This window comes from Gymnoscopelus microlampas (assembly GCF_963454915.1).
Source record: "Gymnoscopelus microlampas genome assembly, chromosome: 8".
Lineage (NCBI taxonomy): Eukaryota > Metazoa > Chordata > Actinopteri > Myctophiformes > Myctophidae > Gymnoscopelus > Gymnoscopelus microlampas.
In genome coordinates this window covers 2,802,945-2,827,089 of record NC_139945.1, presented here as the reverse complement: position 1 = coordinate 2,827,089, position 24,145 = coordinate 2,802,945, and the positions used below count along the sequence as shown (strand labels likewise).

Genomic DNA, 24,145 nt, shown 5'->3' with positions numbered 1-24,145 from the left:
CTGTCTCAGCTAAGGGGTCCCTGCTTCATCTCTGTCTCAGCTAAGGGGTCCCTGCTTCATCTCTGTCTCAGCTAAGGGGTCCCTGCTTCATCTCTGTCTCAGCTAAGGGGTCCCTGCTTCATCTCTCTCTCAGCTAAGGGGTCCCTGCTTCATCTCTGTCTCAGATAAGGGGGTCCCTGCTTCATCTCTCTCTCAGCTAAGGGGTCCCTGGGCTGATTAAAGAGGCGTGGCATAGAGAAGTGGTTGACAGTGGGTCCATAAGTAACAGTCTGGTGATAAATAATAAATCATACAAACTGCACAGTCAACAAGCTGACGTTGTGCTCTTTAGAAACCTCAGTCACATTAAACAGCAGCTCTAAACTCACAACGCGCCGCACCATGAGGCCTTGTGAGCTTGGAGATCTGCTTTTTTTGAATATAGCCAAAGTACAGAATATGGTTAAAGTGGTTAAAATGATTGAGACGCCATATTAACTAGTTTTGCTGGGGACACCTGGGAGCACACACACACACACACACACACACACACACACACACACACACACACACACACACACACACACACACACACACACACACACACACACACACACACACACACACACACAGAGTTGAGACCTGCTGACTTACAGGAAAAGAGAGGATCAAAGGTCACATACAGGTGTGTGAGGTAGATTATTAGTAGGAGATTATTAGTAGGTGTGGCCTAGCAACAGTCGGAGAGGAAACACTCTGTGTTCAACCTCCATTTTGACACAACACAGCAACACAACACTAGGAGAGGAAACACAGCACAGCAATCCAGAGGGACTAATGGATACAGTGGAATGAAGTGTGAGTGTTTTTAATACTTTGTAATACTCTGTACCAATGTGTAGGACCTTTACCTTAGTAGGGCTCCATTACGCCTGTGTGTGTCTGTCATAAGTTTGTGATCGTGTGTGTGTGTGTGTGTGTGTGTGTGTGTGTGTGTGTGTGTGTGTGTGTGTGTGTGTGTGTGTGTGTGTGTGTGTGTGTGTGTGTGTGTGTGTGTGTGTGTGTGTGTTCCTACCACACATTCTCACACCCAGGTCATGTGACAGTGATGATTTTGGGCAACATGTGACCAAGCGTCAGACGGTTGAAGAGACAAGGACCTGTAGGGTCACCATCACAGCCTATCAGTGATCAGTATACTGTAGGGTCACCATCACAGCCTATCAGTGATCAGTATGTATATACTGTAGGGTCACCATCACAGCCTATCAGTGATCAGTATGTATATACTGTGGGTCACCATCACAGCCTATCAATAATCAGTATGAATATACGAAAGGAGGTCCTAGTCTGAGTGAGGCCCCGCCCACTCGCTTAGCACGGACCCCTGCTCAGACTATTCACCTTATTCCTGGCCACTCCCACTGTGGGCCTGGCCGTGCCCACTGTGGGTGTGGCCAGGTAGGGGAGTAGGGGAGGTGGGGAGCATAGACATATAAAGGTAGACGCCTCCTCTGGCTCTGAAGCGTGTGTATCTCGGACGCACTTCCGCTTCCTCTATGCTTGTGGGGGCCAGCTGGAAACTTCCGTGTGCGTCACAGAAGGGGGCGTTCGGTAGGCCAATCAGAGGAAGGTGGGGGCGGGACAACTAGATTCTGACAAGTCCTGGAAAAGACGCACTGTGATTGGCCAGTAGTCAACTCGCTGTGATTGGCCAGTGCCCGTCCCCCGGAAATATGGTGGCCACCATACCAAGCACGTCGCTCCAATGAACTGTAGAGGCCAATGAGGTATCTAGGTTTCTATATCTATGGTGGGGAGCCCCATATCAATGAGTTTCCTGTTTACCAGTGTTGCCATGTCTGCTTATAATAAGCAATTTTAGGGCCTTTTAAAAAAAAAGTGTAGTTGCTTAATTGGGCTTGCTTTCTAATGTTTTTAAAACCATGGTCCCCACATTTTTTCATGTCAAGGACCCCCAGATTAATATGTATTTGTCCACAGAGTCGCAGACCCACATCTGCAAATGTGTGGTGCCAGAGACCGCAATACAAGATTTGTGTTGTTAAAATAATTCCCTCACAGACACACAGCCCTAAAGCTCATTCTGTAGGTGTCTGTGGGGCCCCTATAGAATACTAGGGGCCTCACAGACACACAGCCCTAAAGCTTATACTGTAAGTGTCTATGGGGCCCCTATAGAATACTAGGGGCCTCACAATGCACACGTGTCGTGTGCATTGTGAGCTTGTTGAGGTGCTATTTTCAAATAGTCTGTGTAAAGTGGTAAAACTGAGCCTAGTTGCTGCTTTTGGGCTTGTTTTCATAGACCTGGCCGCTTGTTTCTTTTGCAAAATCTGGCAACTTTTGCTAAATCTGTTAACACACTGATAACCTGCATTACACCTGCAGTAGCCTACTAGGGAGGAAGTGAACAGATATTGAATGAAGCAGCACACAGAGGAAAAGCTCTTCCCCCCTGTAAGAGGCAATGGTGGCGCCCTGGAGAAAGCCAGGAATAAGGTGGATAGGGTCTCACTGAGTTTAGGGTCTCACTCAGGCTATGGGGTCTCACTCAGGCTATGGGGTCTCACTCAGGCTATAGGGTCTCAGGCTATAGGGTCTCACTCAGGCTATAGGGTCTTAATGGGCTCCAGTCTGCTTCTGACAGCGTAGCTGTCTTGTTAGGGTCTGATGTGGCTCAAATCATATGATTATGATCACTAGAATGCTCTGAGAAATAAACAATGTGCAAGAGCTGTCTTTATGTGAACTTTTATTGAATACGTGCATGGATGCTATATTACTGCCAGCCTATAGGCTGAGAACAGGATAACATAAAGGAGAAATACAGAGACTTTTGAGACGTGTTGGCCGTTCCCAAGGGATACAAAAAAAAGAGGGAGGGGGTATTTCTCCTTATCGATTTCTCCTTATCAACAAGTCTGAATCATACAAGTGACCTTATGGACATAGCAGTCATTAAGACACAAACAGCACGCAGTCACAATTCATTGTTACTCAATAACCTGTGGTGCACATAACTTTTTAGGTCTAGTACCCAGAAGAGCACCTGGAGATGTGACTTGGTGCGAACCAAATAAATGCTCCCGTGCCGTTTTGTCAACGGGGGGGGGGGGTTCAGCATGGTGCCCACCGTACAGTTTTTGGGGGGGTGGGGGGGTTCGACGTTTTTGTCTCACGCCGTTTGGTGAAGCCCCCAAGGTTGGTGCCCTGTGCTGGGCTGCTTTTATCCGCCAGCTTGGGACGTTCACGGCGTATTTTGCACCATTACGGTGCGTTCATCATCGGTGACGAGTAGGCCTGTGAAAAAAAATCGATTCATGAATAAATCGCGATTCTTAATGCCACGATTTTAAAAATCGATTCAAAATATTAAAATTTTTGGAAAAAAAATAATAAATAAATTAAATTATAAGTTAGTACCTTTTTCACTGGCAATTTGTCTGAAATCAATGTCAGAAAGACTGCCTGACATGATCTGGCTGCATTGAAGTGTATGATTCAACTTTTCATGGTTTATATTATATTAAAATGTTCTAGTATAATTAAAGCAAAGTGATTTGGGGAAGAAAATCGCAATAAATCGCAGAATCGAATATCAATTAATCGCAGAATCGCAATTTTAATCGAATCGGCACCCTAGAAAATCGCAATAAATCGCAGAATCGAATCGAATATCAATTAATCGCAGAATCGCAATTTTAATCGAATCGGCACCCTAGGAATCGATTTTGAATCGAATCGTGAGGTAAGTGAATCGTGACACCCCTAGTGACGAGTGCCTCTAACAGCCGCTGCTGGCTGCGTGCATGCAGCGATGCAATGCGAGGCGATGCGACACACTCACACAATCACGTGCAGCATGCGTCCCCTCACCCTGCGCATAATGGCTGTACATGGGGCCGACGCGTGCTTTAGCGTGCTTGTGTGAGCCTGGCCTCAGGAAGTAAATTCCTAGCCTCGATCTCCAGGCTTTTATTTTTTAGTTTTGCTAAAAAATAAAAGCCTGGAAATTCCTGTCCCAGCTGTTGGTACGCAAAAGCGCCTCGCGTCGTCTGATGTGCCGCGCATTATTTGTTTTGGGTGCGCATGTGCACCTGCGCACCAGTTATGTGCACCCCTGTCAATACCACATGTAATACAACATAATAATGATCATGATTATGCGTCAATACCAGAATGTGGACATAGAAAGAGTTCTTTGTCTACAGAAGTGAAATGAGAGAGAGAGTACTAGGAGCCTCACAGACACACAGCCCTAAAGCTCATAGGTTACAAGCTATAAACATTGGTTCTGGTGAGTAGACACATTAGGAGTTGGGAGTGAGAGAAGACACGGCCACATTCTGCTGTCAGTCACATAGGAGGGTCTGTCACATCAAACGGCTGATGCTTGTTGTCCAACTATAGTCACCATAACCAGGGACTGAGAATGTGTAGGTGTATATATTAGTTAACACCCTCACAGGTGTGTGTGTGTGTGTGTGTGTGTGTGTGTGTGTGTGTGTGTGTGTGTGTGTGTGTGTGTGTGTGTGTGTGTGTGTGTGTGTGTGTGTGTGTGTGTGTGTGTGTGTGTGTGTGTGTGTGTGTGTGTGTCTGCGTGCGCGAGAGAGAGCTTTGTACATTCATTCATCATGTCATGTTTTCTGGTTTATTTTACTGTCTGTAACCTAAGGTTAAATAAAGACCAAAGATGAGTGAGTCTGTGGAGAGAGAGGAGGAGGAAAGTGACAAACAGCACATCCACAGACCAGAGCCTCCAACAGCCAGCTGTGTGTCTAAAGATGACCCTCCACACTTCAGTAATGAACCTGGACCGCCACACTTAAAGTATGTGAATCCTCCTATACCATAAACACAGCTCTAGAACATGACATAGCACAGACTTCTAAAGTTCTACCCAACAAACAATGGAATATCTATCCATCTATGAAACTAGAATATGACTCTATTATACTTGCATATGGAACAAAACATTTAGGAATCTTGAGCAAATTGACTTTTTCATCCACTTGATAATTGTCAATATTTGTATGATTCCAGAAGTGTTTGCCACAGACCAGAGTCTCCAACACCCAGCTATGTGTCTATGAAGAGTGACTGGTCTAAACATCATCCTCCTGACTTCAGTAATGAACCTGGACCGCCACACACAAAGTATGTGAATCTTCCTAAAAAATATACAAAACACTAAAACATGATGAAGTGTTAAATTGTACGTGCAACTGAAAAACAAGACATACTGTAGGCCACCTATCATAAAAGGTGCAAAGTGTAGCTCTCAGTCATTGCTAGTTTACAACCACAGAGGTCATTTTCACACACAGTGTCCATGTTGTTACTTACTTACTTATCCCCATTACGCCGGCTGGCATATAGGGCAGCAACAAAGTTTCTCCACTTCCATCTGTCTTTGACCATCTTCTCTGTGGTCCCCCAGCTCTGGTGTTGTTGCTGGAGCTCCTTCTCTATCGTCCCACGCCATGTTGTATTAGGCCACCCTTTCTTTCTTTTGCCTTCTGGGGTCCAGTGTAATGCGACTCTTGGGATCGCGTTGATGTCCATTCTGAGGACATGGTCAATCCAGGTCCACCTGCGTTTATTGATTATGCAGTTTATGTCGTCTTGTTGGGTGATGTTGAGGAGTTTATTGTTCGAGACGGTCTTTTGCCAGAATATACGCAGGATTTTGCGCAGGCATGATGTGTGAAAAGTGGATAATGGATGTCGTATTCTGTGGTTTTCCAGCATTCTGTACCGTATAGTAGTGTTGATAGTACGCAGCTTTGGTAGATCCAGAGTTTTGTTTTGGTGCTGTATTGACTTCGAGATTTGTTTAAGTCTTCTGAAGGTTGTGTATGCTTTGTTGATCCGGTTTTTTCCTCTATTGTTATATGTGTCGGTGTTTTTGATTGATTGAAATTTTTATTAGGCAAAAGAATGTAAAACAACACAGTTACATTTATAATGCTTTTGTCTAAAAGGTCCGGCCAAAAAAGTCCTTGCGGGCTTGTTTCCGTTGGGGTCCTTGAATTAATTTCATAAACATATAGTAGCAACCAAACAGTTAAAAAAAATCAACAAAGAATACTGAGGAAAAAAAAAATATACCATTATGTACAAGAAAGGCATGAGAAAATAAAAAATGATATGCACAAAAAAAAGGGGGGAGGGTGGGGGGGTCGTCTGTCTACAGGGAAACTGGTACTAGCTCCTCTTTAGGCCTCCAGAAAGATGAGTTTTTAGGGCTGTTTTGAATGAGCCCAGCGAACTGCATTTTTTGAGGGATGGGGTTAGACTATTCCATTCCTTGGTGGCTGTGCTATAGAAGGAGAATTTGCCCATGTTTGTTTTATGGGTGGGTGTTACCAGATTGTTGTTTACGCTCCCTCTAGTTTTGTGACTGTGGGTGTCACTAACTTTTTCGAGGTACTTATACAGATATGCGGGTATAGGGGGCAAATCGGGCAAATCTGCATTTACAATTTTGAAGACCAATCCCATTTTTAGTTGTATAACCCTGTCTTCCACCCTGAGCCAGCCTAGGCTGGCAAAGTGAGTGGGAGAGAGGTGGGTCATGGGCCTTAGTCCGAGAAGTAGTCGAATCAGTTTGTTTTGGGAGGTTTGAAGCTTAGTCTTCAGTGACACTGAGGTGTTGGAGTACCAAGAGGAGCAAGCATAGTCAAAAAGGGGCTGAATCAGGGCCCCTGAGAGGGTCCTGAGTGCCTGAGGGTTGACAAAAGAGGAAACTCTGCCCATAAATCTGGTTCTCTGGTTTACTCCTTTGAACACCTTTGTTGCCATGCTTTCACCTGTCAGGTGTATTGGTGTTGATGGGCATGACTTTGGTTTTATTTTTGTTTACGATCAGTCCAACTTGTTGGCCATATTGTTCATGTTGTACAAATACTAAAGAACTGTTGTGCCCTTCCTTGTCCTTTGGTCAAGGTTGACTGCAGGTGCGGTGGTCTCAAAAACATGAAGGAAAACTGTCAGAAAAAGACTCGCTCACTGCATTAAAAAAAACTCCTTAGACAGATTTAAGAAAATATAATGACTTTATTTTAAATGCTCATAATGTGCTCTGTGCTCATAGTGAGGGGTGAATTTAAAAAAAGCAAACGTGGGACCTTTGTCAGTGCTATCTGAAGTCAGTGCACCCTGATAGTACTGATGAAGGTCCCAGGAGAGAAGCGTTTGCTTATTTAAATTCACCCCTCACTATGAGCACAGAGCACATTATGAGCATTTAAATTAAAGACATTATATTTTCTTAAGTCTGTCTAAGGAGTTTTCCTTAATCTTTATGCTGTGAGCGAGTCTTTTTCTGCCAGTTATTCTTTATATTGTACAAGTACCAAATAATCCCACCCATCTGTGTGTCCATACTGTAGGTGTGGTGGTCTTTAAATGAGGTGTGGTCTGGTGTGTGTCCATACTGTAGGTGTGGTGGTCTTTAAATGAGGTGTGGTCTGGTGTGTGTCCATACTGTAGGTGTGGTGGTCTTTAAATGAGGTGTGGTCTGGTGTGTGTGTCCATACTGTAGGTGTGTTGGTCTTTAAATGAGGTGTGGTCTGGTGTGTGTGTCCATACTGTAGGTGTGGTGGTCTTTAAATGAGGTGTGGTCTGGTGTGTGTCCATACTGTAGGTGTGGTGGTCTTTAAATGAGGTGTGGTCTGGTGTGTGTCCATACTGTAGGTGTGGTGGTCTTTAAATGAGGTGTGGTCTGGTGTGTGTCCATACTGTAGGTGTGGGGGTCTTTAAATGAGGTGTGGTCTGGTGTGTGTCCATACTGTAGGTGTGGTGGTCTTTAAATGAGGTGTGGTCTGGTGTGTGTCCATACTGTAGGTGTGGTGGTCTTTAAATGAGGTGTGGTCTGGTGTGTGTCCATACTGTAGGTGTGGTGGTCTTTAAATGAGGTGTGGTCTGGTGTGTGTCCATACTGTAGGTGTGTTGGTCTTTAAATGAGGTGTGGTCTGGTGTGTGTCCATACTGTAGGTGTGGGGGTCTTTAAATGAGGTGTGGTCTGGTGTGTGTCCATACTGTAGGTGTGTTGGTCTTTAAATGAGGTGTGGTCTGGTGTGTGTCCATTCTGTAGGTGTGGGGGTCTTTAAATGAGGTGTGGTCTGGTGTGTGTCCATACTGTAGGTGTGGTGGTCTTTAAATGAGGTGTGGTGTGGTGCATTGTTGCAGCATTGCTATCTTAAATGGAGTGAGAAAAGTCAGAAAGTGATTGCACCTTAAAGCAGCTTTTACCTCATCTACAGTCTAGTGCAGTCCCCCAGGACATTATTTCCCTGCTCTGGAGAGTATGACTCCCTTTTTGGTCGTGGGTTTTATGGCCGACTTTAAGCACCTAAGAGTGCATTAGATCAGTGATTCTCAAACCTGTTTTGATTCGGACACCCCCCCTGTAAATAATGTTTTCATCCACGCCACCCCTGAATGATGGAGTTAATTTGTAGAACCGTACGTCATATTATGCTACATAAATATGTGAACCTTTCCCCCTAAGAACCTTTCCCCCACGAGGACAACTTGATAGAATAATTTGTTTCCATTAAGACAGGTTGACGTTTAACCAATTGAACCCCGGCATCCCTATTCTGGGGGGGAACATTGGCCAAAAATGGCAGATCTACAACCTTACAGCTGCTATTGACAAAAGAGATTTGGTGTAGGTGGGGGGGGGGGGGGGGGGGGGGGTCAACGTACCAAGTACAGTGTCAGGTCTGTTTAAGTATAGAGGGTCTACGTGGTTAAACTGATATCGTCACCTTCTTAAACTAATATCCTAATATAAGTTATTTTTGAGAAAAATGATATGTTTGCCTAAGTCAGCTCCTCATGACACTGGCCACCTCTGGTAAAATGGCCCGTCTCCTAATTGAAAAGGATCATGCTGTTCCCTCGTCTGTTTGTAAAATGGCCCTATCTCCCTAGTGTGACTTAGGACAAAATAGGATCATTTCTGGAGTAAATCATTTGGCCTAAGTCAGGTCTAATCCTATTTAAATACATTACGTCACTTAACTGACAGACGGTGTGATTTTTATGTTAATAGTCATAATTTGTTATAAACGTTACAATTAAGAAATATCATATAGTTTTGGATCAGTTTTTTATTTTTTTCTGAAAAAGACAAACAGGCAATTACTTAGGCCATTAGTTTAAGTGATGATATTTTAAGTGATAGTGATGAATTCCAAATATCACAGTATTCTAACATTAACACAGTATTCTCCCCTGGACTTGCGTCACGGCACCCTAGGGTGCCACGGCACCCACTTTGAGAGCCAACGCATTAGATAGTATAGTGACACATATAGGTGGGTTTGCATCGTGTGCACACTCCAACATTCAACACAACACTCATGTTGACTATTTTACCAATGACAACATCCTTTAATATGTATACATACATCAACAGAGTACATTGTCTGTGTTCTACCTAGAGGTGATTTAATACCAAATAAAAGTATGTCAACTTTGATGATTATGAGTCAGGCTCCATTAGATAGAAGTAGAACTGTGTCATAATGAGCTGTATGCCCTGTATTAACCATGTGTGGTTGGGGTAAAACACACGCACGCACGCACACACACGCACGCACGCACGCACGCACGCACGCACGCACACACACGTAGCAACAATAGCAGATCTGCAAGCTCACAATACCTTACATCATGATACGTTGTGAGCTTGTAGATCTGCTATTCTCTTTTAAAAGTCACACAGTGGAGACCAGGTTCATAGTGGTCATGTCTGTCTCTAGATTAATATTTAACCAATAAAAAGACACTCATGTTCAACACAGACGCCTCATTTAGATTCTGACTGGAGGAGCACCAATAAAACCTCCTCTCTCACGCTCCACAAACATGACCTTTATAACATCCATAAAGTATCAGTTAAACCATTGCTTCACAAGGTGAGGTATAATAAATCATGTTCCATTTCCCATATGCAACGACAACACATGCAAAAGTGGACGAGACACTACTGTTTGTTTAGGTAAATGGGTGCGTTCGGAAACACAGCACTGAGCGCACTGGCTAATAGAAATTAATAGGCGAGTGCGGTGTCATAGTCTTTACACTACGTCTGTGTGTGTTCAGGTGCTAAAATGAGTTGGCTGCTTGAAGTTTGTTTGAAAATAATGAACATGCCCACATGGTTAACTGCAGGGCTTACAAGCATTGATACTATGCTTTCATGCAGTGGTATAAAGTAACTAAGTACATTTACTCAAGCACTGTACTTAAGTACAGTGTTGAGGTATTTGTTTTTCACTGGAGTATTTCCCATTTTCAATACTTTTTACTTCTACTCCACTACATCTCAGAGGCAAATATTGTACTTTTACTCCATTACAATTATTTTAAAACTTTAGCTACTAGTTAACTTGTAGATTTTTATTATTATTACAAAACTTGCATTACCCACTTCAGCTCTGTATACATTTCGGCCGTTTGAAAATAGCAGATCTACAAGCTCACAATGCGTCGCAATGCGACACATTGTGAGCTTGTAGATCTGCTATTTTCAAAATATTTTTTATACATTTGAAAACTTGAAATGGGACATTCTGCATTAATGAGTACTTTTACTTTTGGTACTTTCAGTACATTTTGATGCCAATACTTTTGTACTTTTACTTGAAACAGAGTATGTATACATTGCCATATTGATACTTTTACTTAAGTGAAAAATGGGAGTACTTTTTCCCACCACTGCATTCATGTCATGAATTAAAATAATTTTAGAAATCATAGCAAAACATACAGTTGACAAACTGCACAAAAGACACACAAAGCTATACATTTAATAACCACTACGGCCATGTTGTCTTGGTCTTTAATGTTAATGATTAATTAAAACCATAACAGTGCTTCAGCCTGTCTGCTGGCTGCTGCTCTAATGTCACAATCACCACTTTATCGCACACACACACACACACACACACACACACACACACACACACACTCACACTCACACTCACACACACACACACACACACACACACACACACACACACACACACACACACACACACACCTGAGAAATATCTCTTTATCAATATCAAAGTCTAAGCTATAATGATTATAACATTGGCACAGCGGCCTGTTAGTTCTGTACATGAAGATCTACCTAGCTCTACCTAGAGCTTATTTAATACCAAATAAAAGAATGTAAACTTTGATGATTATGAGTCAGGCTCCACTAGATTGAACTGTGTCATGATTAACTGTATGCATTACCCATCTGTGGTTGTGGTAACGCACGCACGCACGCACGCACACACAAACACACATCTGTTAGTGTCACAAAAGTATATTTTAAAATGTCACACCGATAATGACATGTCCAAATAAGGCCATGTTCAAAGTGGTTATGTCTGTCCATAGATTATAAAAACTGTATTGACAAACACGTATTCCTCCTGTGAGTGTCTTTAATGTATAATATATATAGTAATGTATCAACACACATCATGGACAGTGGTGAACTTTGATAATTGAATACACTTTTGCTTTTATTCCAGAAGTGTTTACTACAGACCAGAGTATCCAACACCCTGCTGTGTGTCTCTGAAGAGTGACCAGTCTAAAGGAGAACCTCTTTTCTTCAGTAATGAACCTGGAACTCCAGACACAAGGTAAGATCACTGATCTCTGTGAACTTCAACTGTAAAGACACAAAGAATGTCTTGTATCTGCTCATAGATGTAGACAGTAGTAGAGGATCTCACTGTCAGCTGTAGTGATCTTTGATTCAGTCATTCTTAGGTTAGACTGAGAGAACGAGAGGAATCCATGGTCTCGAAGGGCGGATCCAAACCCAGGCGCCTGGAGCAAGGCGCGTCCTCCGATTGCTTCACCAATCTATGTCCCCGCCTCCCCTCCCCTCCCCCCCCCGGTCTGTGCACGGAGCAGGCTGACGTCACCAAATTTAGAGCGACGCCCCTCTGCACTCTGGTTGGTTAGGAGTTAACAAGGTCCTAAGACCATCGTTCCTGCACCGTTCGCCCAGACGTTTTTCTTTTGAAACAAAAAAAAAGGCTGGGATTCCGAGGCTATTCTCAGGTTGTCTTGGACTTAGAGTAGCCCTAAACTGTACTCAAATAAAAGTACTGTTACTTTAAAATGATGATGACTTGAGTAGAAATAAAAATATCTAGTGAAAATACAACTCAAGTACTGACTTCCTTTATTCAAACATGATTTATTGTGTACTATAAACTCCCCTCTATACCAAATCAACTTGCCGAAAATATCCGATCTACAAGCTCACAACGTTGTAAATCTGTTACTTTTGCTGAATGTTCAACCAGATGTTGTTAAATAATCAGAATTAATTAGAAGTATTCCATACGGTTGCTTCGGAAAACAAAAAGGTGTTGATCACATAGAATAAATGTTTGGTTACTGCATCTTCTATTTCTCCCTTAAAATGTTTTCAAAAACATTATTGAGAGCAATGTTTAGCTGTAAATTACATTATGTGTTTGTTTACATGGCTGTCATGTTGGATACAACATAACATTCAAGCAGTGCAGCAGGTGCTCTGAGTCTTTGATTAGACAGAGGTTTGTTATTGAGCTCATCAGTCATTATTCAGAAAAACACACCGCTGATTTCAGCGATTGACGAATCAGAATCAAGCGTTCAACCAAGCCGTGTAATAAAGCCCTTGAATGGCTGTGATATTACATATATTTTATGTATTCCAAATACACAGCCATAGATGGGTCCTATCCCCGCCCGGGTAGCAGACTGATCTCGGCGGTGTTTAAGCGCTGCATGTGCAACTCATCCAATAATGAATTCCTGCATCTTGGAGTCAGACATTGTCTTCTAGTTTCATATCCATTTGAAAGTTTTGGTATAAAATGTGTGTTTAATGATGAGCTATTGTCAGCCTTACAGTAATGCATCAATGCACCTAGTCTATTATAAAAGAATAATGATGTTCTATTGTCAACCCTACAGTAATGTATCAACACACATCTTGGATAGGTGGTAACACGCCGCTGACACCTATTCCTTACGGTCGCTTCGGAAAACAAGGAGGTGTTGATCACATAGAATAAATGTTTGGTTACTGCATCTTCTATTTCTCCCTTAAAATGTTTTCAAAAACATTATTGAGAGCAATGTTTAGCTGTAAATTACATTATGTGTTTGTTTACATGGCTGTTATGTTGGATACAACATAAAATTCAAGCAGTGCAGCAGATGCTCTGAGTCTTTGATTAGACAGAGGTTTGTTATTGAGCTCATCAGTCATTATTCAGAAATAACACACCGCTGATATCAGCGATTGACCAATCAGAATCAAGCGTTCTACCAAGCCGTGTAATAAAGCCCTATAATGTGTGTGATATTACATATATTTTATGTATTCCAAATACACAGCCATAGATGGGTCCTATCCCCGCCCGGGTAGCAGACGGATCTCGGCGGTGTTTAAGCGCTGCATGTGCAACTCATCCAATAATTAATTGCTGTAACTTGGAGTCAGACATTGTCTTCTAGTTTCATATCCATTTGAAAGTTTTTGTATAAAACATGTGTTTAATGATGAGCTATTGTCCGCCTTACAGTAATGCATCAATACACCTAGTCTATTATAAAAGAATAATGATGTTCTATTGTCAACCCTACAGTAATGTATCAACACACATCATGGACAATGGGGAACTTTGATAATTGAATACACTTTTGTTTTTATTCCAGAAGTGTTTACTACAGACCAGAGTATCCAACACCCAGCTGTGTGTCTATGAAGAGTGACCGGTCTAAAGGAGAAGCTCTTTTCTTCAGTAATGAACCTGGACATCTAGACACAAAGTAAGATCACTGATCTCTGTGGACTTCATCTGGAAAGACATAAAGAATGTCTTGTATCTGCTCACAGATGTAGACAGTAGTAGAGTATCTCACTGTCAGCTGTATTGATCTTTGATTCACTGATTCTAAGGTTGTCTTGTACATAGAGTAGCCCTAAACTGTACTCAAGTAAAAGTATTGTTACTTTAAAATGATGATGACTTGAGTAGAAGTAAAACTATCTAGTGAAAATACTAAGTACTGACTTCCTTTATTCAAACCTGATTTATTGTGTAATATAAACTCCCCTCTACACCACATCAACTTGCCGAAAATAACCGATCTACAAGCTCACAACGTGTCATGGCGTGCAGGCGCGCCGATTTATGTGCGCGGCCATGGGGGCTCAACTCGAACCACAATAGCCCCGCCCCCCCGCCCCCTCAGCCGCGACCGGAAAAAAAATATGTTTCTCTGTCTGGGCTATTGTTCTAGGTGTCAGCGGCGCGTTACCACCTATCTGCGCCCCGCTTTAGTAATGGTAATGCTAATGGTACTGTAAGTTTGAGCCTGACATCTGAGATTAACCAATTGAGCGTGGGGGCGCTTGCCCCGAAGCCCCCCCTATCGGCGCCCCTGATGGCGTGAGCTTGTAAATCTGTAACTTTTGCTGAACGTTCACCCAGATGTTGTTAAATAATCAGAATTAAATAGAAGTATTCCATACGGTCGCTTCGGAAAACAAGGAGGTGTTGATCAAATGGAATAAATGTTTGGTTACTGCATCTTCTATTTCTCCCTTACAATGTTTTCAAAAACATTATTGAGAGCAATGTTTAGCTGTAAATTACATTATGTGTTTGTTTACATGGCTGTTATGTTGGATACAACATAACATTCAAGCAGTGCAGCAGATGCTCTGAGTCTTTGATTAGACAGAGGTTTGTTATTGAGCTCATCAGTCATTATTCAGAAAAAACACACCGCTGATGTCAGCGATTGACCAATCAGAATCAAGCGTTCAACCAAGCCGTGTAATAAAGCCCTTGAATGGCTGTGATATTACATATATTTTATGTATTCCAAATACACAGCCATAGATGGGTCCTATCCCCGCCCGGGTAGCAGACTGATCTCGGCGGTGTTTAAGCGCTGCATGTGCAACTCATCCAATAATGAATTCCTGCAACTTGGAGTCATATCCATTTGAAAGTTTTGGTATAAAACGTGTGTTTAATGATGAGCTATTGTCAGCCTTACAGTAATGCATCGATACACCTAGTCTATTATAAAATAATAATGATGTTCTATTGTCAACCCTACAGTAATGTATCAACACACATCATGGAGAGTGGGGAACTTTGATAATTGAATACACTTTTGTTTTTATTCCAGAAGTGTTTACTACAGACCAGAGTATCCAACACCCAGCTGTGTGTCTATGAAGAGTGACCGGTCTAAAGGAGAACCTCTTTTCTTCAGTAATGAACCTGGACATCTAGACACAAAGTAAGATCACTGATCTCTGTGAACTTCATCTGGAAAGACACAAAGAATGTCTTGTATCTGCTCACAGATGTACAGTAGACAGTAGTAGAGTATCTCACTGTCAGCTGTAGTGATCTTTGATTCACTGATTCTTAGGTTGTCTTGTACATAGAGTAGCTCTAAACTGTATTCAAGTAAAATTACTGTTACTTTAAAATGATGATGACTTGAGTAGAAATACAAATATCTAGTGAAAATACTACTCAAGTACTGACTTCCTTTATTCAAACCTGATTTATTGTGTAATATAAACTCCCCTCTATACCAAATCAACTTGCCGAAAATAGCCGATCTACAAGCTCACAACGTGTCATGGTGCGAGCTTGTAAATCTGTTACTTTTGCTGAATGTTCAACCAGATGTTGTTAAATAATCAGAATTAAATAGAAGTATTCGATACGGTTGCTTCGGAAAACAAAAAGGTGTTGATCAAATGGAATAAATGTTTGGTTACTGCATCTTCTATTTCTTGCTTAAAATGTTTTCAAAAACATTATTGAGAGCAATGTTTAGCTGTAAATGACATTATGTGTTTGTTTACATGAATGTCATGTTGGATACAACATAACATTCAAGCAGTGCAGCAGATGCTCTGAGTCTTTGATTAGACAGAGGTCTGTTATTGAGCTCATCAGTTATTATTCAGAAAAAACACACCGCTGATTTCAGCGATTGACCAATCAGAATCAAGCATTCAACCAAGCCGTGTAATAAAGCCCTAGAATGTCTGTGATATTACATATATTTTATGTATTCCAAATACACAGCCATAGATGGGTCCTATCCCCGCCCGGGTAGCAGACTGATCTCGGCGGTGTTTAAGCGCTGCATGTGCAACTCATCCAATAATTAATTCCTGCAACTTGGAGTCAGACATTGTCTTCTAGTTTCATATCCATTTGAAAGTTTTGGTATAAAACGTGTGTTTAATGATGAGCTATTGTCAGCCTTACAGTAATGCATCAATACACCTAGTCTATTATAAAAGAATAATGATGTTCTATTGTCAACCCTACAGTTATGTATCAACACACATCATGGTCAGTGGGGAACTATCATAATTGAATACACCTTTATTTTATTCCAGAAGTGTTTACTACAGACCAGAGTATCCAACACCCAGCTGTGTGTCTATGAAGAGTGATCGGTCTAAAGGACATTTTCCCAACTTCAGTAATGAACCTGGACCTCCAGACACAAAGTAAGATCACTGATCTCTGTGGACTTCAACTGGAAAGACAAAAATAATGTCTTGTAGTCAGTAGTAGAGTATCTCACTGTCAGCTGTAGTGATCTCTGATTCAGTCATTCTTAGGTTGTTTTGGACTTAGAGTAGCCCTAAACTGTACTCAAGTAAAAGTAATGTTACTTTAAAATGATGATGACTTGAGTAGAAGTAAAACTATCTAGTGAAAATACTAAGTACTGACTTCCTTTATTCAAACCTGATTTATTGTGTAATATAAACTCCCCTCTACACCACATCAACTTGCCGAAAATAACCGATCTACAAGCTCACAACGTGTCATGGCTTGAGCTTGTAAATCTGTTACTTTTGCTGAATGTTCACCCAGATGTTGTTAAATAATCAGAATTAAATAGAAATATTCCATACGGTCGCCTCAGAAAACAAGGAAGTGTTGATCAAATAGAATAAAAGTTTTGTCACTGCATCGTCTATTTCTCTCTTCAAATGTTTTCAAAAACATTATTGAGAGCAATGTTTAGCTGTAAATTACATTATGAGTTTGTGTACATGGCTGTCATGTTGGATAAAACATAACATTCAAGCAGTGCAGCAGCTGCTCTGAGTTTTAGAATAGACATAATTAAACATTATTGAGCTCATCAGTCATTATTCAGAAATAACACCACTGATGTCAGCGATTGACCAATCAGAATCAAGCATTCAACCAAGCTGTGTAATAAAGCCCTAGTTGTGATATTACATACATTTCATGTATTCTAAATACAGAATGATCTTGGCGGTGTTTAGACTTTAAGCGCTGCATGTGTACTCACCCAATAATTAATTCCTGCAACTTAGAGTCAGATATTGTCTTCTAGTTTCATATCCATTTGAAAGTTTTGGTAGAAAACGTGTGTTAAATGATGTGTTATTGTCAGTCTTACAGTAATCAACACACATCAACACACATCATGGTCAGTGGGGAACTATGATCATTGAATAAACCTGTTTCATTCCAGAAGTGTTTACCACAGACCAGAGTCTTCAACACCCAGCTGTGTGTCTATGCAGAGTGACCGGTCTAAAGGAGAACCTCTTTTCTTCAGTAATGAACCTGGACATCCAGACACAAAGTAAGATCACTGATCTCTGTGAACTTCATCTGGAAAGACACAATGTCTTGTATCTGCTCACAGATGTAGACAGTAGTAGAGGATCTCACTGTCAGCTATCTTTGATTCAGTCATTCTTAGGTTGTTTTGGACATAGAGTAGCCCTAAACTGTACTCAAGTAAAAGTATTGTTACTTTAAAATAACAATGACTTGAGTAGAAGTAAAATGTTCTAGTGAAAATACTACTCAAGTACAGACTTCCTTACAAACCTGATTTATCGTTTAACATAAACTCTATATACCCCTCTACACCAAATTGCTTTGCCGGAAATAGCTGATCTACAAGCTCACAACACGTCATCGTGTGAGCTCGTAGATCTGCTACTTTTGCTGATTGTTCACCCACTTGTGGTTAAATAATCAGAATGAAATCTAAGCCATTGCACCTGGTAGAGTATCCAAGGCTTGGATTTGACCCAATTTTTTATATATATATATACTTATATATATATATATATATATATATATATATATATATATATATATATATATATATATATATATATATACATATACATATACATATATATATATATATATATATATATATATATATATATATATATATATATATATATATACATATACATACATATATACATATATATATATATATATATATATATATATATATATATATATATATATATATATATATAACAATAAGGGGACTCCTGCACATCCAAAAAACCCCGTTGGAGGTGCAAGTCTAGTCAGCAGGTATATAACAGGGGATAAAAAAGGGGATGAACCTTCAAAGAAGGGACTGCACACTCCAGGGTACAGAGATGGACAACTTACTATTGCATAAGTATTTTATAGCACGCCGCGTTTCGCCGTGAGCTTCGTCAGGTGCTATACAAAATATATATATATATATATATATATATATATATATATATATATATATATATAATTATTATTATTTGACCCAGGCAAGCTTTCAAAAATTCAGTACGGCGCCCACCGGTCAGTTTTGTCAACGGGGCAGGGGGGGTCGAGGGTTGGGTGCTGCGCGAGAAAAAAAGGACGCGTTGTGAGCTTGTAGATCGGCTATTTTCACATAAAAACTTGCGGGGAAATTATAATAAGCCGATTTTCGCCGTTTTTTTTCTCTCACACCGTTATGACAAGCTCCCAAGGTTGGTGCCCTGTGTTGCGCTGCTTTTATCCGGCAGATTGGCACGTTCACGGCATATTTTGCACCATTACAGTGCGTTCATCATCGGTGACGAGTGCCTCTTAACACATCGGGTGCCAAACACGGTCTGAACCGTGTGTTTACATAGTGGCGGTTCCGAAGCTTCGGTGCCGAACCGCGATTTCAGTCTTTTTGTTTTTTTCGTTTTTCTCCGCGCGGGCGGGGCTAGAGCAGTTCTGGGAGCACCCATTGTAATCCTGCGAAGGAAGTGCCAGATCGCTCACCGGAAACACATTTTTTTCCCCCATCCGCTTCCTGTCTATTTCCTACTTTGAAACGCCTATATCTCCGAATCTGTTTCCTGTGGGGAAAAACGGTCATGCGCGATGCGCGATCTCCCCCCGTTGTAACCCGCAAGGGGAATGTTATGGTTCCAGGCAGTAGCCAGGCTCATGGCAGAACATGAATCGATGCTTTTTTTTGCGTGGATTTGCTTGTAACGCACACGGAAACGTTAAACAGCAAAGCGCAGTCAATGGGGAGAATGCTGGCAACCACGGTAAGTTGTTATGAAAAAATGCTGGCACCCGATGTGTTAACAGCCGCTGCTGCGTGCACACAGCGAAGCAATGCGAGGCGATGCGATGCGAGGCAATGCGAGGCGACACTAACACAATCACGTGCAGCATGTGTCCTCTCCCCCTGCGCCTAATGACTGTACATGGGGCTGATTATTTTTTAGTTTTGCTAAAAAAATAAAAGCTTGGAAATTCCTGTCCCAGCTGTTGGTACGCAAAAGCGCCTCGCGTCGTCTGATCTGGTGCGCATTATTTATTTTGGGTGCGCATGCGCACCTGCGCACCAGTTATGTGCACCCCTGATTATATCAGTAACGTATCGAAATCGGCCGATATCGGCAGTAAAATGCCATATCGGTAAAAAAGCGATTTAAAAATAAACCAGATTATTTTCACCAATATTGATGAATAATATTGTGACCGTCAATGGCATTTGTACTCGCAGAGCAGCCAGTCTGCCTGTCTCTGTCTCTTTAACCCTCTAAGACCCAGTGATGCCTTTTAGCAACAATTATATTTTATAAAGAAAGGAGTTTAAATTAGTTTTTCTGTTATTTTTTCACTTTTTCACCTCTAAATCCTCATTGGGTCCTATTATTTAGTCTTACAATGCCATTGGCCAGGATATTTGCATATAAATACCCCCACAGAGCCAGGAATCATCACAACTTGAAAAGAATCCGGGTCTTACAGGGTTAAGAGAGTCAGAACAGCAGCTGCTGCCTGACCCAGTGTCAGTGAAGAGAGAGAGAAGCCGTATAGTAGTCAAACAGCAAAAAAACGTAATGTCCATACCAAATACATCTTATATTAGTTGAGTAGTGATACTGCGGAGGATATATTTTCAACACTAATGTGTATATTGCCTTGTTATTTAACATCAAAGTAACAAGCACTCGTTACTCAAGTGCAACCCAATGGCCGCTTTGAGCAAGCAAGCCTGTGTATTTAACCACAGAGAATGAGCACACATTAACTCTCAGCTGGTTATGTTTCTGTCTTTAATGTCCTGTTGTTCTGGAATGTGTTCTGTAGTGTAGGAAGCAATTGCCGCTGCCTAACGCTATGGACCAGAACTAGCTGCTGCCCTGGCTCTCAGCAGACCCTCCCTCTCCTGTTAAACCCACTGCTGATGTTATACTGTAGAATAGAAGACAGTGATAAACTAAACAATGATTGACACACCTGTCAGCTAGACCAGTGGTTCCTCCAGAGAGGAGCTGGTAGTTCACCTGTCAGCTAGACCAGTGGTTCCCAACCGTTTTAGCTCATGACCCAAAAGAGAAATTATACGTCTGCCCTGCACCCAAACTAGTGAAAATAGCAGATCTACAAGCTCACAATGCATCGCTTCGTGCCACGTTGCAAGGTTGTAGATTATTCACATTTTTTGTATTATTTGATCTCATCCTCTGGTTTTATTTATGAAATACTTTAGAAAAATGTTGACATTGTTTTTAATAAATTATTGTTTTTGTTTAAACTTTTTTTTTATAAATCTTTTTGAAATAATATATTATTTGAAAATTTGGTCCGCAAATCAAACATGGGTTCCGACCCATTGTTTGGGAAACAGTGAGCAAGACCTCTGGAGAGAGAAGACATCTCTGAATAAATAAATAAAGTTACTGCTGTGACCACAGTAACTGCTACTTCTCTACTATGTCCACAAACACAAAAGGTCAAGAATTTGGCAGAATTCCAACAATAAGCAATGAAAAGAACAAACTGAAACAAAGTATTAACCAGTCAAACAAAAAGTGCACAATAATATCTTGAAAGGAGAATTATTAATGTATAATTCCATGACAGATTGGACCCTATTATTCAACACCAAACAGTACGTAAATATCCTTATTTCAGTCAGGAATATAGTCATAATAAATGTTGTTCATCTCCACAGAGAGAGAAAGAGGAGTAGTTGTGTTGTGACTGAGCAGGCGTCCAGGTGTTCAGGAGAGACATTCACAACCACACCTGGACTGAAGACATCCGGTCAAACCAGCTGTGGACAAAGTAAGACTGGACATAATATATACTAATTAACAATTCATGTTAATGACTTCAATATTTAAATGTCAGAAAAACATCTGTCAACTCTTGACATAGACAATTCACACACTATTATAAATCCAGGCTGTGTATTGTTTCCTAATGGAGGATTTAACACATTATTCATTTGAGTACATAGCTGTAAGAATGTACAGTTATAAATGAAGCTGAATGTTTAAAATGTCTTCATTGTCTTCTCATAGCAGATGTCAGTCTGCAAGAGCCTTTAAAGGATTATAAGATCAGTTTGAACAGTCTTGATTGTGTGACAGAACACATCACTAAAGAGACAGGAACCTCCCTCACTGACATCTACACAGAGCTCTATGTCACAGTGGGAGAGAGTGAAGGGGTTAATAACCAACATGAGGTGTGGCAGATAGAGACAGTTTCCAAGAAGATGACCCTCCATGACAAACCAATCAACTGCTGTGACATCTTTAAACCCCTCCTCCTTGGCAGAGAGACAGCCAGCAGAAGAGTTCTGACCAAAGGCATCGCTGGCATTGGAAAAACATTCTCTGTGCGTAAGTTCACTCTGGACTGGGCAAGGGGTTTGGAAAACCAAGATGTCATTCTCCTGGTTCCCTTCTCATTCCGGGAGCTGAACTTGGTCAAAGATAAGCAGTACAGTATTCTCACACTGATCCATGTTTTCCATCCAAAGTTAAAGAAGGTCACAGCAGAGCAGCTCGCTGTCTGGAAAGTTGGCTTTATCTTTGATGGTCTAGATGAAAGCAGGTTTTCACTGACCTTCCACAACAAAGACATAATTTCTGATGTCACAGTGACCTCATCAGTGGACATGCTGTTGACAAACCTCATCGAGGGGAATCTGCTCCCATTGGCTGTCATCTGGATAACTACCAGACCTGCAGCAGCCAATCAGATCCCTCCTGAATGTGTTGACATGGTGACAGAAGTACGAGGGTTCACAGACCCCCAGAAGGAGGAGTTCTTCATGAAGAGATTCAGTGATGAGAAGCTGGCCAGCACAATAATCTCACACATGAAGACATCAAAGAGCATCCACATCATGTGTCACATCCCAGTCTTCTGTTGTATCACTGCTACCGTTATGGAAGACATGTTGAAGACAGACGAGACAGGACAGCTGCCCAAGACCCTGACTCAGATGTACAGCCACTTCTTGTTGGTCCAGACAAACAGGAAGAAGCAGAAGTATGATGAGTCTCATGAACTGAATCAACAGCAGCTCATGGAGATGGACAGGGAAGTCCTTCTGAAGCTGGGCAGGCTGGCGTTTGAACATCTGCAGAAAAGTAGCATCATGTTCTACCAAGAAGACCTGGAAGAGTGTGGTCTTGATGTGAAAGACGCCTCGCTGTACTCAGGAGTGTGCACAGAGATCTTCAAGAGAGAGAGTGTGCTCTTCCAGAAAACAGTCTATAGCTTTGTTCATCTGAGCATCCAGGAGTTTCTGGCTGCAGTCTACCTGTTCCACTGTTTCACACAGGGGAACATGGAGGTCCTGAAGCCATTCCTTATAGGTATCCATTACAACAGTGACAGTTCCCTCTCTGATTTCCTGAAGGCTGCTATGAAAAAATCCCTGGAGAGTGAGAATGGTCGCCTGGACCTCTTTGTTCGCTTCCTTCACGGTCTCTCACTGGAGTCCAACCAGAGTCTGTTAGGAGACCTGCTGGGTCAGACAGAGAACAGTCCAGAGGAGATCCAGAGAGCTATAAAGAACCTGAAGGAGATGGTCACTGATCATGGCACAGGCCGCATGACACAGGCCGGCATCGCTGCTGGCGACGCCGCCGACGCCGCTGGCGATGCCGCTCGCACCGCCGTCCGCGCTTCCGGCGCCGCCGTCTGCGCCGCCGCCCGCGCCGTCCGCAAAGTAGTCCGCGCCATCGGCGTCTGGGGTGCCATCCTCATCTCCACCATCATCACCGGCATCACCGTCTACACCGTGTTCTTGAACCGCCTATTAGCCCTCATCGACGTCGGCGCCACCAACGCCACCACCAACGCCACCACCGTCGTCGACGTCGGCGCCACCAACGCCACCACCGTCGTCGACGTCGGCACCATCGTCGGCGCCACCGTCGGCGCCATCGTCATCGCCGTCATCGTCATCGCCGGCGCCTTCATCGCCGTCGTCGTCATCGCCGGCGTCGCCAACAGACGGAGAGACCTCAACAACCTGAAGAAGCAGCTTAATGACAGCTTCTCTCCTGACAGATGTATCAACATCTTCCACTGTCTGATGGAGATGAACGACTCCTCAGTAAGTCACGGGATCCAAGAGTACCTGGAGTCAGAGAGCAGATCAGGGAAAAAACTCTCTCAGAGCCTATGTTCAGCTCTGGCCACCATGCTGCAGATGTCAGAGAAGGTTCTGGAGGTGTTGGACCTGGACAAATACAACACAGACAAGGAGGGGCGACACAGATTGATCCCAGCTGTGAGGAACTGCAAAACAGCCAGGTTAGTAGTCATGTGAATATCAACATGTTTCTTTCACTTATATATTATACATGCATTCATCCAACATGAATCAACATGCAAGCACGCACGCACACACACACACACACACACACACACGCACACGCACACGCACACGCACACGCACACACACACAATATTACCCTAAAAAC

General features: G+C 42.1%; 2 protein-coding genes across 2 annotated transcripts in view; both read left to right on the top strand.

The window, feature by feature from the left end:
- Positions 1-24,145, top strand: part of LOC311050915 (NACHT, LRR and PYD domains-containing protein 3-like) — a 178,796-nt gene that overhangs the window by 140,604 nt on the left and 14,047 nt on the right. The gene's annotated exons all lie outside the window — the stretch shown is intronic.
- Positions 4,684-23,991, top strand: LOC311049994 (uncharacterized protein; the record flags this gene model as incomplete). Its single annotated transcript, XM_084063961.1, has 4 exons — positions 4,684-4,833; positions 17,593-17,706; positions 21,370-21,482; positions 21,722-23,991. Exons 1-4 carry the CDS (start codon positions 4,697-4,699, stop codon positions 23,989-23,991), a joined length of 2,634 nt encoding a protein of 877 aa, XP_083920087.1. The 5' UTR covers positions 4,684-4,696.